Genomic DNA, 20,122 nt, shown 5'->3' on the forward strand with positions numbered 1-20,122 from the left:
TAAAGATGTATTTAGGGTCATATGAAAGCCACCTTTAAAACTATCAATGCAATATGATTATAGTTTTATAGAAATTAGTATTTATACTTTTAAATACAATAAAATATAAACTAATAATGTCTAGTTGATAGTATAACTACAAACATAAATATGAATGTATACATCTGTGTCTGTGTAAATATATATATATATATAAGTATATATATATTTATACACAAACAGACTATCGATCATTTTCAGTGGGCTTTTTCTAACATTCAATGCAATCTAAATTCTTATCTCAGTTCTTGATTAGCGTTTTAAATCCAAATTAACATTTGGATTTAAATTAAATTCCTTGTAAATAGTAGATTTCTAGGATAAAGTAAAAGGTCTTTTCAGTTGTATCCAACAGGCAAACTTTAGGAAAAGGATATTTTAACCTCTAGTATTGCTAGGCTGGAAAATTGAGCTTGATCAGAGAAAAAGGTCTAACCTGCTAACTCTAAAGTAAGAAAGTTCATGTTTGAAGAATTACACTCTTAATCTTTGAAAGTGTGGACATACAGACATACAGATATGATACAGTTTACATGAGAAAAACAAAGATGACATTTGTTACACACCCACTATAAGCCAGTTATGATAGTGCTTTCCAATACCAATACTACAGATTCAAAGCCTACATTAATTACTATGTGATACTTTGTAGTCTGTATTCCTAACTCCAGCAAAATCTTATAAACATTTGCCATGTTTCATACAAAGAGTTCATTTTTGGAATGTAGATGGATTAGTACAAATCCAGTGACTTTACTGGGGAAAAAATACTTTCAAGTTTATGCTTTGAATAGGACAGACAGATGGTAGACCAATATCTCTATTGTCGTCTACAGAAGACAATGCTCATTCACAGCATCGAAATGGAGGCTGATATATACTTTACATATAGCACAAGGTCACCAAAGAAGTCATCACTAAGGGATGGTGTTAACAAAATAGTGACTGGTAATATTGTTAAGTAGTTACAGACTCACATTGTTTTTCTAGTGAGAAAAAATCTGATGCATAATGCATTCTTATGCGAGAATTTTCTCAGATGCCAAGACTTTACAGGCATAACTTCCATAAGCTTTAATGGGAATTTCCTGCCAGCACCTGTTACAGTATAGCGTTCTTACTTTTCACACATAATCCAAGACTGACTTGGAACATTGACTTGGAAAAACTAATATAGTGAAAACTTCTTATAATATTTCCTCATGTATAATGTTCATCTTTTAATCCTTGGTCTGATATATGTATGTCCATGTTTTCCATTCAAATTCTTTTCCCCCCAGAAAGGGCTCTTTTCACAAGCTTTTTGTAGATGGGACGATAAAACAATTTTTCTTCCTAGGTAAACCAGTGGAAATGATACATAAAGGGAAAGTTAATTAGGATAGAAACTGTATTAATCCTAGAAATCAACTCTCTTGCCTGAAAATAGCGCTATAGATATACTGTAGATTCCTGAGCGACCAACAATTAGAGTACCATGTGCCAAAAGCAGTAATCAGGGACTCTAAAACAGAATCACAGGTCAAAATAATATAGTTTGGCCTTATTTTCCCATATCTTTACATATTAAAATATGGTGACTTTTAATATTTAAAACATATTGCATAGATAAATCAGCAGGGCAATGTTTTGTGTAGAAGAGAAAGAGTTAAAAATAATTTTTTAAAATTTCATATATTTTTAATTAACTCACAAATTCTGTTATTAAAAAAAAGAAAAAATACAGATCACAATGCATCTGTTTAACTAAAATTGTTGGAGATTGCATAGAAAGACTATTTTATGAGCAACAACCTCACTTTTAAAGCTTTTGAAGTGTCTTCTTGTCTAGACATTATAACACACGGCATATTTCTGAATGCAAACAGAATCATACTCAAAGTCCTGAATCATCTACCATCTTTGTCCTGCTTGACAGGATGATGGACAGTTGAATGCTTTGCACTTGTTGAACATTGTCAAATAGTAAATTTTTAGCTGCATTTTTATAATAAGATTTTATAACTAATGTTGGCAGGTAACAGGAATAAAGTTGGAAGGATTCTGAAATCCTGAATACATGAAATGACAATTGTGAGCTTGTTAGTTTACTTTCTCACAGGGGCAAAATATGGGATCCGAACAAAGAGTGTACATTTGCTTTCTTCTTTCTTTTCCTTTGCTAAATAGTTACGTTACTCCATGATGTTATCATATATATGGGATAAACACTCCATAAATATCATTATTAGTGAACATCAACATATGTAATACATCTTAGATTTTTTTTAATTAACAGATAATGTATATTTTTTATCATGTACACTATAATGTTTTTAAGTAAACGTACATTGTAGAATAGTTAAATCTAATTATCAAATGTATAACCTCACATAGTTATCATTTTTGTGGTGAGAGCACTTAACATTCACTCTCATTACATTTTTCAGGAAAACTATATGTTATCATTAACTACAGTTACCTTGATATATTATTCCTCCTATCTAATTGTATGTATATATCCTTTGACCAACATCTCCCCATTTCCACCAACCCCCTAACTACTTCAGCCTCTGATAGCCACCATACCACTCTCTGTTTTGATGATATCAACTTTCTTTGATTTCATATGTGAGAGAGATCATATGGTATCTGTCTTTCTGTACAGAGAAAGAAATGGCTTATTTCACTTAGTATAATGTCCATCAAGTTCTTCCATATTGTTGAAAACAGCAAGATTTCTTTTCTTAATGTCTGAATAGCATTACATTGTGTATATGTACCACATTTTCTTGCCCATTTTTCTACTGGTGGTTGTTTGGTTGACTCCATATCTTTTTTATTGTGAATATTGCTGTGATAAACATAGAAGTGCAGATATCTTTAAACATACTGATTTTATTTTATTTTTTTTACTATATGCACCAAGTGGTAAAATTGCTGCATTATATAATAGTTCTAGTTTTAACTTTTGAGGAATCTCCATACTATTTTCCATAAGGGCTACACTAATTTACGTTCACACCAAGAGTGTAAGGGTTCCTCTTTCTCCACATTCTTACCAATAATTTGCCATCTTTTGTACTTTTAGTAATAGCTATTCTAACTGAGGTGATATGTCATTATGATTTTGATTTGTATTTTCCTGATAATTAGTGATGTAGGGCATTTTTTATATGCCTGTTGGCTATTTGTGTCTTCTTTTGAAAAGTGTCTACTTAGACTTTATGCCCATTTTTAATCAGGCTTGGGTTGTTTTTTGTCTGTTTTCGTTGTTTGTTTTGCACATGTGTATGTGTTTGTTGTTGAGTTGTTTAGAGTTCCTTATATATTTTGGATATTAACTTCTTGTCAGATGTATAGTTTGCAATTATTTTCTCTCATTCTATAGGTTGTCTCTTCACTTTGTTGACAGTTTGCTTTGCAGAAGCTTTCCTGATGAAATCCCATTTGTCTATTTTTGTACACTTTAGATTAATATACCTTCTTTCCATGAGAGAAGATCAGAGAGATATTATAGATTCTAAATATATATGTGAATATACATGTATATATACATGCACAAACCCATATTTCAACAAGTCTCTCAGTGTAGACCTATGTGACAAAATAAGCCAGAAGCTGAAAATCTGGTTTGTATTACACTAATGCTAGATGAGTCTAAATAAGGGAACAATTGGTATGGCATGCCTTTATTTTAAATCAATAAGCAGTGTTGAGTAACCAGAGGGTATACAGTTCTTTGCTAGATGGTTAACAGCCCTCATATAGTCCAGAATGTGGCTGAGAAGACAAGTCTCTCTTAGACCATTATAAGAAAACTTTGCCTAATTTTTTTAGCTACAGAGTGATAATAGAAATTAAGAAAGCCAACATCTTGGCTTTTTTCTATACATTTATTGGTATCAGTCCTAAAATCACAAATGTCAACGGTGTAAGTTGTCCATGAAAAGCTAGAGCTTCCAAGTAGAGAAAATGATCTTTCCTTTTCAGCTCTATTCTAGAGACATTATATTTGCATCTCCAAAGCTGAGTGTGATTTGCCCAATAATGGAATAGTTTGTAAAATAGTTAAACTTTGAGATTTCTACTGTATGCTCCATGAATATTTTGAAACTGAAATCAAGGGTCTGAAACCATCTTTCAGGTAAGTTAGAGATACAAAATAGAGCATTCAGGGACACTAATTAGATTTATGATCGTCTCCAAATATTTTTCTAGTGATCTGTGGGACCATAAACTCCTAAGTGTATATATAACAAAAAAATAGCCTAAGAAATAATATTTTGATAATAAAATAAATAGCATTATTATTGTTTGTCCCTAAGAATAATATACATCTGTACATATGCATGTGTAAGCACATATATATAAACATATATACACATATTGTAAAATAGGTGGAAAATACATAGAATAATTTTAAAACACATTCAGGGCCCAGCATGGTGGCTCACACCTGTAACCCTAGTAATTTGGGAAGCTGAAGTAGGAGACTCACCTGAGGCCAGGAGTTCAAGACCAGCCTGGAAACATAGCAAGATATATGTCTCTACCAAAAAAAAATGGCTGGACATGTCTGCAGTCTGAGCTACTCAGGAGGCTAAAGCAGGAGGATCAATTGAGCCCAGCAGTTTAAAGTTGCAGTGAACTATTATTGTGTCACTGTACTCCAGCATGGGCAACAGAGCTAGACCTTTTCTCAAAAACAAAGAAAAAAATGAACAAGGAAAAAAAAATGAATCATATTTATAATCCACCTCACAGAGATAATCACTACTAACATTTTGGTGCATATTATATTATACACTCACACATATACACTACATAACACACATTTTATATATATATATATATATATATATAATATATATAAAACACCTGGACCTGTGTTCTATAACATCTGTATCTGTGTATGCTGTTTATTACTGCACCCCCAATGCCTAGCACCCTTTTGCTACATAGTAAGTGCCTAATTAATATTTGTCAAGATGCATGGAGAGCTGAAGTTCACCCACTTGAGGGTTTTCTATTTGAATATATTAGGATGTATCTGTCCTTCTACTTTATTGTGGTCCATCTGCTAAACAGGTTTGGATGTACCCTAGTTACATCTTTCTGTTTAGCAGAAGTATTAACAATATCCATAGGATAGTCTCTCCTGTAGTCTCTAAAAAAGAAAGCAGTAATCCTATTTACACTTCCTGAGAATAGAAAGCTCAGTCTTTTCACCCTCATCCACTGACATAGAAGCCCCCTCTTCAAATAAGAAACAGGCTACTGACACTACAATTTCTCAAAAGTTTGGGCAAGCATCATGAAGCTAAAAAGAACCATTCTGTCTGTGATCTAAATAGGACTTGGCTGTTGGTTGATGTGCTCAAACAAGTTTGTAGAATATCTTGCCTTTGTGCCTGGAATTCAGCTTTGCTAACCCACTTTAGAGACTGCCACCAGAGAAGGGCTCTCTCTCACCTGAATGCTTAGCAGAGGCAAGGCATCAAAACCCTCCAGGAAGTGGCTAGCCAAAGGGTCTGCGTTAGAGGCACCTCCCCAAAGAAGATCAAAAGTTATGCTCCACCAACACAGAGACACTGAGAAATGGTTGAATGTGTTCTAAATTAAACTGCCCTGGTGGTGAGCAGAGATCTGCCAAAATCTTTCAATTAATCACTTTTACCTTCGGGCAGAGCTAGGCCTGAGAGTATTTCAATAGATTTTTATTGGAACAGGGTTACTTCAGATATTAAACTATGTTGCACAAAGTAAAAATAATGTTATTTTTAAGTTGCTACTCTTGTTAAATAAAAGTTGGCAAGCATTCTTGAGGTCTGTATTGTGTCTGTGTATTTGTGTATGTGTGTGGCTTTTTCTTGTGCCATAAACCTCATTGATTTTTTTTTAAAAGTGAACAGCAATGAATTGGGTGATAAATATATTCATATAATTATTTTCATTAATAATGTATTATAAATAATAGAAGAAAGGTTTTAAGCATACAATTCGCTACAACACAATTGAGATATTTTTTCCTACATCTTCAGCAGTAAGTTAATTAGAATCACCTGCGTTTCCTTGGGTGGACACCAAATGGATTGCAAACAAAAACAGATTAAAATAGCTGCTGGAGCTCATGGCATACAGATGACAAGATTCACAAAAAGGACAACAAGGCACTGAAAATGTTCACTTTTCAAACAATTTTAGAGGAAATTTAGCTCTTGCGACTTCTTCGTAAAAGCTGCTTGTAAGTGTTTTGCTGAAAGGCTAGAACGGCTTTGTTTCTGATCCCTTGATGAGTGAGAGAAATGTTTAAGAAAGATCACTTTACAGAAAGATTCAGGCTGAAATGTGATGACTATGATTCAAGCCAAGCCAAAAATTACAGTTCAGAATGAAAGGGGAGGGACGTGGTTTGGGAATCCATTTTCCCACATTCCTGAATCTCAATCATCCCAGCCAATGTTTAAAAAAAAGTCCAATGGAAAACAATGAGGTCATTTTGTTTAGATGTTTAAAAAAAAATAGAGATGGAGGGATTGAAAAGAATGACAGAAAATATATGAATTTTAAATCAATATCTATTTCAAGTATGAGGGGATCAAAGGCTGGGCTTTATATAACTACTATGACTTCATCCCAGAAAGAGCCATTTTTCAGTTTTCTTCTTGTTTGTGTTGGTAAGCCTTTTATTGCATGTCTTTAACTTATGAAATTGTCTGTTGCTACAATTTTTTAAAATAAAAGTGTACATGGACACAGAGCACACATTACTCCTCCCCAGACTCCAAGTTTTCCTAAGGAATGGCATCTCCAGGAAGCTGGTTTTCTTTCCTTAAACCTGTGTGGTCACCCCATTGCTGTGGCTACCCTGCTGCTGTCTAGACCTCAGATTATGCTGGTGTATTTGCTTGCAAACTACCAGATGATAATGGTGGACCAAATTATATTCTTTGTTCTTGTTACTCCTATTTATTTTACTGAAACACGCTAAGCAAGTCACAATACCAAATGAATTACTTATTTACATCAGCATGATCACCACATAACATAAAACAGAGGAACTCAAACATGAAATTCAGAGAATGATATGAGATGAACCAAATACAACCTCCAACTTCAATATCTTCCAGATACTCAAAGTTTTTCTTCAAGGCAACAACTCTCACTTAATGATAACCAGAGTCATTGGCCAATATTTGTCTTCAAGTCTAAGACTTTCTTACAAAGAAACTTATAAGAGAATTTGTCAAAGACTGCATATAGGTAAATTGTTTTCCTCTCTCCAGAAATAACTTTAGTTAGTCATCTTTGGTCTGATCAGACCACAGATACTAAATTCTTATCTCAAAAAATTTCACAAGCAAACTCAGAATCTTGCTGAAATCTTTCTTACCTTGAGAGATTTTCAGAATGATCCTAAGATTGACATAAGTCTGTAAATCATATTCATTTCTACCATCCTTCAGTCTTCAACAGTTAGGCCTCAGTTTCTTAGCTGAATTTCAACAGATGTGTAAGAATCCATGTGCAAGCAATGGAGAGCTACAGGAAAGAACCTACCTTTTAACTATCATTTCTCTTTACTCAGGTATTACACAAGGTACAAAAATGACTTCAGTCTTTATTACATGAGCCACACTGGAGTTTTTCTTCCCTTGTCTTTCTCCTGATTTACCTATCATTCAGTGAACTTTAAGTTAAAAGATATATTTCTAGAGGCAGTTGGTTCAGTATTAAGTCTGAGTGGAATAAGAGTTGAATTAAATGTTTGGAGTTTATATGGAAAAACAAGAGTGATCCATGAAAGAATCACAGCAAATGGAAACCAGGAATAGCACTTTTTATATACTACTGTCCATTTACACTTCTGGATTCCAACAGTATGGATAAATGTTTCAAGTTATGAGAAAATTAGTAAGATATTATGGCAAAAACTAAGTATAAATATAAGGGGATAATTATTATAATGAGGAATGACAGTGGTTTACCCTTGTATGCACATCGACGTGGTAGCACTTAGTGAGATTCTCTTATACTTGTTTAAATGTCCAATATCCTACTTAAAAGTAACTAGAGGGATGGGAAACCAAGAAAGTAATACAATAGATGGTCTTCCAAGATTTTTTCCAACCCTGTATTTCTATACAAGAATGCCTAATAATAGTAAAAAGATATCCAACCACTTTCCCCTTTCCCCACAACCACTCACACACAGTCCCCAAATTCTAGTGTTACAGATCTTTTCAAGACATAAGTGGTACAACGCAGAACCACTAAGGAAACAAAGCCAGTAACACACTTAACACTCAGGTTATTTTGTGCTTTCTGTCTCCCAACTTTAAATTTGGAGCAATATCATTGCCTATCTTTCCAGGTATCCAAATAGGACAAGGCTGTTTAAGAGTTCAGGACTAGACAGAACAGCAAATATGACAAATATTAATAGTGAGCAAATATTTGGAAAGAATACCTAATGATCTTATTTCCTAGTATTAATAGATTGAACTGATGGGAGAGAAGGAGGGAAGAGGGGGAGTATTTGATAATGAGTCTAACTACCCAAGTGTTCCATGAAAAGTCCTTGAAAACTATACTTTCTGATTCAAGAGTCTCTGTTTGATACCACCTTTCTCTTAGCTCTATATACTTTTTTTCTTATTATGTCTCTTTCAGTTTTAAGTTAATTTAAATCTGGAGTTCACCCTCATCTAAGACATTGGCTATATAAATAATATAAAATAATGGTTCATTTTTTGATATCATAGATCCTATGATACTAATCATAGAATTTAAAAAGCCCCCAAGTCGGGCTTGGTGGCTCAGCCTGTAATCCCACCCTTTGGGAGGCTAAGGTGAGTAGATTGCCTGAGCCCATGGGTTCAAGACCCACCTGGGCAACTTGGTGAGACCTCATCTCTACAGTAAATCAAAAAATCAGCTGGGCATGGTAGCACGTGTCTGTAATTCCGGCTACTCAGAAGGCTGAGGCGGAAGGATCACCAGAGCCCAGCAGGTCAAGGCTGCGGTGCCAGGGGCGTGCCACTGTACTCCAGTCTGGGCGACAGAGTGAGACTCCAACTCAAAAAAATAAAAAATAAAAATAAAAAGCATCCGTCTCTTAGTGACCTCTTTTTAGTCTAACACTTTAATAATTTTAGCAACAAATATTTATCTCTTCCATATCTTAAAAGGACAAAAATTATTCTTTTCCATATGCATCTCCCACAAACGCTCAGTAGATGAAAAACGTACTTCATTTAGAAATGAACAATCAAAAATGAGCCAACGAACCCATGAAATCTATATAATTATGTAACCAAAAGCAAATATACAAAAGTTGTGAGGGAGAAATTGAGGGTATTTTGTGATGATGTAAAAATAAAAACTTATTGCAATAATTGTTTCTATGAAACGAGTTCATAGCAGAAAGGTAGGATCAAATACCAAAGTGAGATGAAAATTGAAAAGAAGATGTTTGTGAAATAAATGGAAGAGAAAAATAAAACAATCTCAGTAATAAAAAGAATACTGGAAAATGCATAAATGGCAGAAGGAATTTCTATAAACACAGAAAAGGACAGGAGTGAGAAAAATAAAAGGAAATTTGGGATATATTGGAACAAGACATTGTATTAACATACTCTTCCAGCAACAGAATTGGAGTTTCATAAGGATGATTTTAAATATCCATGGTTTAATCCCTCACCATTTATATCCCTTGCGCCAATAAAGAAAATTATTATACAGCAGTATCTTCACAGTCAAATGAAACTTATCTTTTCTACATTAAAAATTCTAACTTCATGAAAAATAATGTAGACCTTACAGGCAAATTGACAGACTGAGAAAACATGTCTGATTCTCTTTTCTCAAATAAAAATCTTAGTGAAATAATAGAAAAGATATGTTTAAAAAAATAAGATAATGGTGCTGAAAACAGAAAAGGTGCCATCAGTTGATGAGAAATAGAAATTCCAGGAAGACAGACAGAAAGCAGATGGGATCAAACAAGTGGAGAAATGGAAGCAGAAGAAACACCATTCCCAGACACCACAATTCGGCACAATTCTTTCCAGGGATGTTCCAGAGAACAAGTTGACTCCAAACTTGGAGTCAACACATAAAAAGAACAAAATTTGACAAGACCAGTAAAGAAAGTAATTAATAAAATAATAAGATCTAACAGCTGTAGAGTTGGGCTCCTCTCCCTTTATCCTACACCAAGAAAGCACCTGCAGCAGGTGCTTGAGCCTGAGAACAAATTCTCTCAGGACAGAGAAGTTGCTGACATCTAAGAAGGATGGCAGGGGAGAATAAGGTATCTCTGGTCCTCTGCAACAGAGTTAGAAATACTTTTGCTCAGGAGCAAAACAGGTCAAGTTCTCTTACTTGAAATTCAGTCCTCCTTACTTTGGTAACTAGAGAGAATCCCTGGCCTATTGTCTGATCGCCACTCATTTGCCCTACAAGATACCCCCACCCAATCTTCTCATTTAAACATAAGCCAGTTGGGAGGAAAAGATCTTTACAAATACAGAGGTACCATGACCACTGTATATTCCAGTTAATCCAGTCTTTCAATTGCAAGGGCAATCTGATATTTGAACAGCATCTATCATAAAGAAATGCTGGATACAGAGAAGAGAGACAATAGAAGGAAGACCATGTTGAGCAAATAATTTAAGAAAATGTTTTCCAGTTGAAAGGATCCAGATGTAGAACACGTCTGAGTAAAATTTTACTGCTACAAGTTTAAAGAGAAAATGTTTTCTTAAAAATCCCTGGGAGAAAAAGCAATTTACCTGCAAAGCATCAAGTACCAACTTGACATCAGACTTAACAGCAGGGATGCTAAAAAGATAATGGAACATTTATTTTTGAAGTGAGAAAAGTAAAAGATTATGAAACTGAAATAAATATTCCAATCAACAACTAATTATGAAGCAAAAGAAAACAGGCATTGATATGGGAGAAATAAGAAAAAATACCAAACATATATTTTTGTGAACCAAGAAATTTCTTAATTAAAATCCAGGGAAGAATAATGGGATAGAAGAGAGGGGTGGTATTTGACTCTGACCTACAGCCGCTCTATTGAGTATGGTAGTCACTAGCCACATGTGGTTAAGTTACTCAAAATTGAATTAAATAAAATTCAGTCCTTCATTTGCATGAACTGCATTCAAAGCCAGTCATATGTGGCCAGTGACCACTGGTTTGGACAGGAAAGATACAGAACATTCCTATCATTGCAGAAATTTCTATTGGGCAGCAATTAATTTGAGGAAACCTAGAAGAGAAGAAGAGAACACATTCGGTCTTAACTTTTGGGGGATCTCTTTCATGAAACAAATTTTAATGTTATACCAAATCACATTCCTTTAAAAATATATTGTGACAAATATTAGCCCACAGATACATCACAAAATATTTACAAAGAACAAAACAAAATGTTCTAAATTTGAGAAGATAAACATTAATAGCACAAAGAATATAACTGGGAAGTGGTAAAGGAGAGAAGAGGAAGGAAGAGCAAACACACTAATTTCTTTAATTTTCATAGCACAGAGGTAATTTGATATATTAAGACATAGAAAAAGGTTAATGTAACCTGTAATAATGAAGAGAAAGAGGTTGTACTGATAAGTGATAGGAACTATGAATGCACTAAGCTCTATCTTTTCTAGAATTCAAAAAATTAATAAATTAATAAACAGAAACATGACACATTAACATAAAATGAGTACCAACAAAAAGAACTATTCGAACTGTAAACAATAACTGTCTTTGGAAAACAGATTGGAGTTGCTGTTATACTTATTCCTTGTTGTGTATCCTTCTGTGTGGGTTAATTTTGCTTTTGATTTTGTTTTTAACCAAGAAAATATATTGCCCCTATCTATTTAAAATGGTTATCATTAAGTCACCTATAGAATAATATCATTCTTGTTTTTGGGGGTTTTTTTGTTTTTTGTTTTGAGTTGGAGTCTCACTCTGTCACCCAGACTGGAGTGCAGCGGCCGCTCCCGGTCACTGCAGCCTCGACCTGCTGGGCTCCGGCCGTCCTTCTGCCTCAGCCTTCCAAGCAGCTGGAACTACAGGCGCGCGCTATCATGCTAATTTTTGATTTATTGTAGAGATGAGGGCTCGCCAAGTTGCCCAGGCGGGTCTCGAACCCGCGGGCTCAGGCAATTCACCGAGCCCGGCTCATTCTTGTTTTAAAATTATAGTTGTGTCAACCATTTCCTAAACGAATCATTTTAGGAAATGGCAAGGCCACTGAAGGATGGGCATCGCACAAGAAGTCAGAAATAATTAAATAAAGCCAATACATAGATACAACATAAATACCAGCCACTGAGTCCAAGTAGACATAAAACTTAGAGTTTTAAATTATATCTTGTACTCTCGGTCATTGAATTTAAAGTGTGTGAACAAATGAATTAGCAATAAAAGGTTAGATACACTCACTTCAGTTTAGAGGAGGAGAAATAGCCCTGAATGACCCAGAAACATCTCCCGATACTTAGCTCAGAACCCAAGCAGGGCTTTGGAAGGATGAGAAAGAAACGTGCAGGAGATTGGGGGCAGTCTGGGTGTTCCTGTGCTCAATGGTTCTTGACAGGAGGGAGAAGCCAGAAGCCCAAGTATGGTGAGAATGGCTCTTCTTGTGGTAGCTCTGGCCTCCTAGGAATTAGGAAGTGCCATAAATCTCAGGAGAGGGACTGTTTGTGCAAAATTCCCAGCCCACATTTGCAGACTACAGAGGTTCAGATGCATTTTGTTATGGGTCAGAAAAACAAGCAAGCTTTTGGGGCACACCGCTCAACCAGGCTCAAACTCCACGTCTCTGTGGTTTGTCCATCATTCGGCTACCAAAAATGCTACCTAATCCACAGTTTGCAACTATTTTTAACAGGCTCTTTTGCATTGTCAAAAACTGCCCATATTTTGGCAGATAAGCCAGTCAACTCTGGACACAGTGCTGGTCTCTTAGATTTCTTTTTGGAAAGTGTTTAAGATTTATGGTGGGAATTACTCATGACAGCTGCATTCTTTCCACTGGGCTTAGACCACCATTTGCTCTAATAACTCCTAATTGTGTGTCTGTCCTAGTCTAAGCTTCTTCAGAAAGAAAAAAAAGTGTGTGGGGGGGAGACTTTTTAAAAATCCCCTACAGCAATCAATACCCGGTGATTTCTGCCAACGGTAAACACTATTTTGAAACATAAGAAGGTCAACTGGTGAACAAATAAACGATATTTCAGTGAATGTGGATTTCTTCAGAGAATTCTTTGTTACTGTTGTTAATGCCAGTCTGAATGTAAAAAAAAAAAAATGTAAAGTGACTTAGTTTCATCGTGTTCCCAAAGTATTTTTAGCATAACAGACAAAATTCCTGTCAGCATTTACAGTCATGTTATTTTCTTGAAAGAGGTACCTCTCAAAGTGATTTTTCTCCAAACTGCACCAAAGCACAACAGAGGTACCTTGAAGACATTGCTCATTTAAAAATCATACAAAGTCTAATTATATTTCCAAAATAAGTAGTTTTCAATCCAGCAAGAATAATGTGGTCACGAAAAGGATGTCCAAGTCCACCAATTTACATTGGTTTGGTTTGGCATAACTTTCAAAGTTCTTGGATTAAAAAGAGGATGGCACGTGAATAATTGTAATTTGGATAATATTCCTAGGACTTTGGGCTTGCCATTTTGTGAGTCATCCAGGGGGGAGCTAATCAGTTTCAAGACTGTACCTATGTAATTTATAACTACTAAAATTCACTGATATGTTCCAGATTATTTTGCAAAATGTAATACCCTCCTTTTTAATATGTACTTTGTCATTTTCACTCTATTTATGTAATTTAAAAAGCATGATAGCAGGAAATCATGAGCCATTCAAACCAGGGGCTACTAATGTCAGAGATTGTTATCATTCACAAGATATATGGTGCTGATATCCTTGAATATAAAGGGCTTAGAAGTTGTGTCAAGATAGATTCATATTGCATCTAATATGTTTTGCTTTCCTCTCTCTTACTTTCTGGTTTATATCTTCAGCCACAAAGTAGTTTCTCTGCTGTGACTCAGTTCTACAAACGCAGTGGTGGCACAGGTCTGAATTATCCTCCCTATCCCTATCACCAATTCTCCCTCCTTTCATTTCAAAAGAAAGTTGGGTTATTTATTTAGGATGCAGTTGCTTTCTTTAAACAGTGTAGTGCTTTCCAATTGTTCATATGTAATATATCTCATCCATACTGCTTTTTCAAATGTTTCTGATTACAGAACTTAAAAAAAAATTCTACCAGAATATATGAAAGATCAAGGGGATCACTTCTTATGTTGTAACTTCAAATTTTTATAAGTTTGGATACAGGGAATTTGTGAAGATCCACTTTACAACTCTAGGCCACATATGCATTTCAATACCATTTAGAATCACATTAGAAAAGAGATGGAAGGTTGAGGCGGAAGAGTCGCGGGAGCCCAGCAGGTCAAGGCTGTGGTGGCCGGGAGTGGCCACTGCACTCCAGTCTGGGTGACAGAGTAAGACTCCAACTCAAAAAAAAGAAAAGAGAGAAACTTAGCTTCAAAATGGACATGCAATTGATTTTGTACCTTTCATAGAGGAATATGCATACTAAAGTGAGAGTTCAATAAGGCCTTCATTAGCAATAAAATTTTGTTGAATTTCAAATAATTTCATTTCTTAACAACTGATAAGGGTTCAGCTAATTAGCAAAACAAAAATTAATTTAAAAACAAAACACATAATCAATTTTCTCATTTTAAAGTAATAGATATTAACTCACATTTCATCTTTAATCATTATTATATATAGAACTAATTTGACTGATTCTTTTAAAAATGTATTAAGATTTCTCATTTGGAGAACATAGACCCACATATTTCATTGATGTTTCTATTTTATAAAATATTTCTTTCTCTAAATTCCTACAAAGCAATTGTTAATTCACAGGAAAAAAATCAAAGTCATTTCCATATGGTCAAACTTTGTCTGTTTATCTGTCTGTTTGTGGCGAAAAGCAGCAATAGGGCTTATTCACCACTTGTGGTTCTAGGTGACATTTGGCCACTTCCAAATTCAAAACTATCCCTGAAAGTCCCAAATTTGGCATCGTGAACATTTTTCTATAGGCAGTTTTGGTCACTGAAGGTGATTTTAGAAAATAATTCCAAAATAATTTTCACAGTGACTATACGATAAAAAAAGTAAGAGGAAAAACTTTAAAAAGAACACACTTAAATGTACAATTTTTTAAAACTTATCACATTATTTAATATTTTTTAGGTAAAACTAAGTACTAAACGCTATCTAATGACAATTCAACAGAGAAAATGGTTAATAAATTGTTCATAAATTAATCTTTTAGCATTCTGGAAATATGTTCATATACTTAAGACCAGCATGAACCAATACTAAAACTAGAATTAAATGTTAGAAAAATTGTAATTAGGATGTTGGTCACATTTAAGCTGTCAAGCACACATTGTACTTTAAAACAAACAAACAAATTGGAGTACCCTTAGATTAATGGAACTACTTTTTGCATCAGGAAGAAATATATTTGAGTTTTATTAATGCATATGTCTTAGAAACTTTTGCCACTTGCTATTAGGTGTCTGGCTTCATCCAATTTCTCACAATTTATAGTTTTAGGAAGGGACAGAGTCTCAGTAATTTATTATTAGATCATTCTAGAACTACAAAACTCTCATCAATTAATACATTTGCTAATAGCTATTTCATTTTATTGCCATTAACCCAAGTTACCCTATAGTTTATTACATGGAAGAGTAAAAACTATACTGAATGGTTGCTTTAAATTATGCCATTGATACCAGTGTTAAAACTTATGTTATTCTACCCTAACCTACTGATGAAATATTTTGCACAGTGGCAGAAATGTTCCTAATATAAAACGTGTAAAAATGTAGAGGTAAAGCAGGAGAGGAGCTCATTTCATGTCAGTAAAGATCTTTGTAGAACCTTTATTCTGTTATATTTTGACAATAATCTATAATAATATATTAAATCTTTTTTAATATATTATTTTTAAAAGATATATTTTTAATATATTATAAAAATGTGCAGACCAGAGTTCTATAGCACACTCATGGCCACTCCAGCATCGACCTTCCAAGTAGCCGGAACTACAGGCTAATTTTTTTTTTTTTTAATTGTAGAGACAAGGTCTCGCCAAGTCGCCCAGGGTGGTCTCGAGCCCACAGGCGCAGGCAGTCCACTCTCCTCAGCTTCCCAAAGTGCTGGGATTACAGGCTGAGCCATATTTAATCTTACTATTGTGAATTATAATAATTACCTATGGTGTTCTATCACCTGCCTGGAGAAACTACAGAGATAATGACCTCTGCATTGGCTGGTAATCTCACCCAGACCTTTCTGAGGGCCTACAGGCATCAAAGAATATACACTTCTGACATTAAAATAATGTTATCAACATTTCTAGGGACATTAAAGTGTTTACATAAGTGTTTCTCTTTTCATTTTCCTGTCTTCATCATCCTGATAAATTGGTCATAAAAATAACTAGATACCATCAATAGATATATGTAAAACAATCGGTTAATTATCCAAATTCACTCCCAGAATTTCTTTATGAATTATAGATAGCCAATTCTAAAATTATCTGAAACTTAGTTTCACCATTTTGCCAAAAATTTCCTTTTATTTTTTTCTCCATAATGAAATACCTTATTATTGATAATACAACTAGAGGTTATCAAACTAATTTTACATCTGGAATAGAATTTTTACTCTTTAGCATCGGATAATCAGACCAATATATGTTATGCTATAGTGATCTCAAGGGAAAAAAAGAGAAGGAAGGATAAGGGGAAGGGAGGGAAAGGGAAGGAGAGAAGAAGGAAGGGGAGGGGAAGGGAAGAGAAGGGAAGGCAGAAAGGCAGGCAGGCAGGAAATAACTCACAAATGCCTTGAGTTATTTTACCTTTGGGAAAAAAGACAATAATACACATACACCTCGAGGTTCTTTTTATTTGAGTCCCATCGTTTCCTTAGAAATGAATCTTAAATATACTATGCATTCCCAAGCCACCTGCTGCTCATCTGTGGTTCAACCAGACTCAAATTTGTTGATGATTAATTGTCACTGAAATTTACAATTAATTTATTGGTATTAAAAATTTGAAGATTGCATAATTTAGGACATAGAAATTGGTCTTCTCTGTCAGTAAGAGATATTTGATGGTGATTTACTACTTTTTCCCATAGTTTTTCTTTTACCATCTCAGTTCTTGTATGTGCTAATATAGAATATGCCCTTTGTTTTCAGGTCTAGATGTTGATGGAATATATCGAGTTAGTGGCAATCTGGCAACAATACAGAAGTTAAGATTTATTGTCAACCAAGGTAAATAATTTCTTCACTTTCAGATATTTTTTCAACAGTTTTATTTTCTAACAATATTTCAGACTCTGTGACATAGGTACTATAAATAGATAATAATAAGAGCTTTAAAGAACAAAATAAAAAGTTGAAGAAATTAGAAAATTATCACCAGAGATGTAAAAGGTAACCAACCAATTTACCAGGAGAGAAATAGAATAAATAGAAAGACAAACTTTATTTCAATTTTAATTGAAATAAATAATTAGTGGAACATGGTAGACAAAAAATTGGTTTAAAAATTTTTTTTAAACGAAGAAAAATAACCCAGCTTCAAAAGATGTTACTGGCTTATAATATACTTACTTTATGCTCATGAATGAAAGAATAAATAAAATGATAGAAAATATAAGCATCTAAATCATAAGTGTTAGAAAAATGCTTCAATTTTTAAATACATCTATTATTAGGTAAGAAAAATAATTTAAATTAGAAAATGTATACAATTATAAGTTAAAGCAATGATATATCACTTATACACCTATTAGAATGTCTAAAATTTAAAATATTGACAATGCCAATTAGTACTGGCTAAAATGCGGAGCAACACGAACTCTCATTTACTTCTGGTAGAAATATAAAATAGTGTAGTCACTTTGGAAGATAATTTGGCAGTTTCTTATGAAAATAAACATATTCTTATCATATGATTCAGCAACTGCACTCCTTGCAACTCACTCAAATTAGTTGAAAACTTATGTCCACACTAAAACCTGCACACAAATATTTACAGAAGCCTTTTGCATAATGGACAAAACTTGCCACCAAGATGTCCTTCAATGGGTGAACAGACAAACAAACCATTTAATGTAATATTATTCAGTGATTAAAAAAGAGCTATCAAGCCATGAAAAACTTAGGAGAGCGCTCAATGCATGTCGCTGAGTAAAAGAAGCCAATGTGAAAAGGTATGATTCCAACTATATGACATTCTGGGAAAGGCAAATTTACAGAAAGTAAAAAATATCAGTAGATGCAAGGGATTTGGGAGAAGGAAGAGATGAATAGGTGAGCACAGGTCACTTTGAGTGCAAACAATTCTGTATAATACTGCAATTCTGGACACCTGTCATTATACATTTGGCAAAACCCATGGCATGTGTAACACAAAGAATGAACTCTAAGTTAAGCTAAACACTTTTTATTAATAACATATCAATATTTACTTATTAATTGTAACAATACAATTTATTAATAACAAGACGTTGTTAATAAGGGAAATTGTGGGAAACATGAAGAGATACATGGTAACACTCTACACTTTCTGCTCAGTTTTTCTATAAACTTAAAACTACTCTTAAAAAGTATATTAATTCAAGAAGACCAGGCATGGTGGCTCACGTGGCTAGTCCCAGCACTTTGGGAGGTGGAGACAAGAGGATTGCCTGAGCCTAGGGGTTCAAGACCAGCCTTTCCAACTTGGCAAGACCTTTACTCTACAATAAATCAAAAAATTAGCTGGATATGATGGCAGCACACCTGTAATTCCAGCTGCCTGGTGGGCTGAGCCAGAAGGAGGTTGAAGCTGCAGTGGTTGTGAGCATGCCACTGTACTCCAGCTTGGGCGACAGAGTAAGACTCTGACTCAAAAAAAAAAAGTGCATTAATTCAAGAAATAAAAATAAAAAATAGGAGACGAAAAACAAAAAGACTAAAACATCTTAAGGTGGTGTTATAGAGAGCTCATTTGTTTTAGAATCAGACAAATGGCTAGAACCCAAGCTCTCTTCTGCTTATGTCTTTGGTATTTTATTTAACCTCCCTGTGCCTCTGTTCCTCATCAGTAAAAGCAGTGGGGGGAGGGGGTGATGTCTTGGAAACATTTGTGAGAATTAAATTAGATAGCATAGGTGGCATTCCCTTAGTAACTGATAGACTGTTAGTTTTCCTTTCACTTAAAAAGCCAATACTGTTTTCAGAAGAATTTACAAACTCCTTATAATCTGGCTTCCCACTTAACTTCTTGCTGGCTTCAGGGCCCTCCGAATTTCCTTCATAATGTATGTATTTAATACAGAGACTGTACTCACACATTTACATTCTGTTGTGCTTTTTTTAATGCCTTTGTGCATGTTCTTCCCTTTACTTTCATTATCCTCAGTATCTTTCCCGTCTCACCCTACATACACAGGCTTTCTACCTAGTAGGTATCTTCTTTTTCCTCAAGGCCCAGATTATAGTAATTTCATTCAGGAATCCCCCAGTCAGATTTCCTCTCCGTGTTCCCATTACACTGGGTAGTTGAATATACAGTAGTACATTCACATCTAACTTTTAAAATTCCATCTATTATAAGACCCATAGATTTAATGCCAAGTTTTGGAAAGGATATAATCAAATGTACTCAGTGATTATATTTCAGAAACATTAAAATTTGAAAGTCTTGGAATCAAAAACATAGGAAACTGGCTGAAATGTCTGTCTCTTTCTCAGATCTCAAAAGAAACAGGACTTGAATCATCCTTGCATCTTTCCCCATTCACCAGTACTAGGCTTGGACCCTCCAAACAAGGTGTTCATCACACAGGGAGTTCTTGAGACTATTTGTTGAGTAATGTGTGTGTTGCAGGTAGAAGTATTAAAACTGGGATGCATTAAACTCTTCAGCAAGTCAACTTGGTTTGAACCACTCTTTTAAGT

At 34.4% G+C, this 20,122-nt stretch overlaps 1 protein-coding gene across 1 annotated transcript in view; it reads left to right on the forward strand.

The window, feature by feature from the left end:
* ARHGAP15 (Rho GTPase activating protein 15) overlaps positions 1-17,554 on the forward strand; it is a 424,379-nt gene extending 406,825 nt beyond the window's left edge. Inside the window, exon 11 of the mRNA XM_008061399.2 lies at positions 17,369-17,554. Coding sequence (XP_008059590.1) covers positions 17,369-17,454 — 86 coding nt within the window. The 3' untranslated portion in view covers positions 17,455-17,554. The remainder of the gene's footprint in view (positions 1-17,368) is intronic.
* The last annotated feature ends 2,568 nt before the right edge of the window (positions 17,555-20,122 follow it).

The sequence above is a fragment of the Carlito syrichta genome, unplaced genomic scaffold (assembly GCF_000164805.1).
Source record: "Carlito syrichta isolate Samal-C Ts95f unplaced genomic scaffold, Tarsius_syrichta-2.0.1 Scaffold305239, whole genome shotgun sequence".
NCBI classification, from domain to species: Eukaryota; Metazoa; Chordata; class Mammalia; order Primates; family Tarsiidae; genus Carlito; species Carlito syrichta.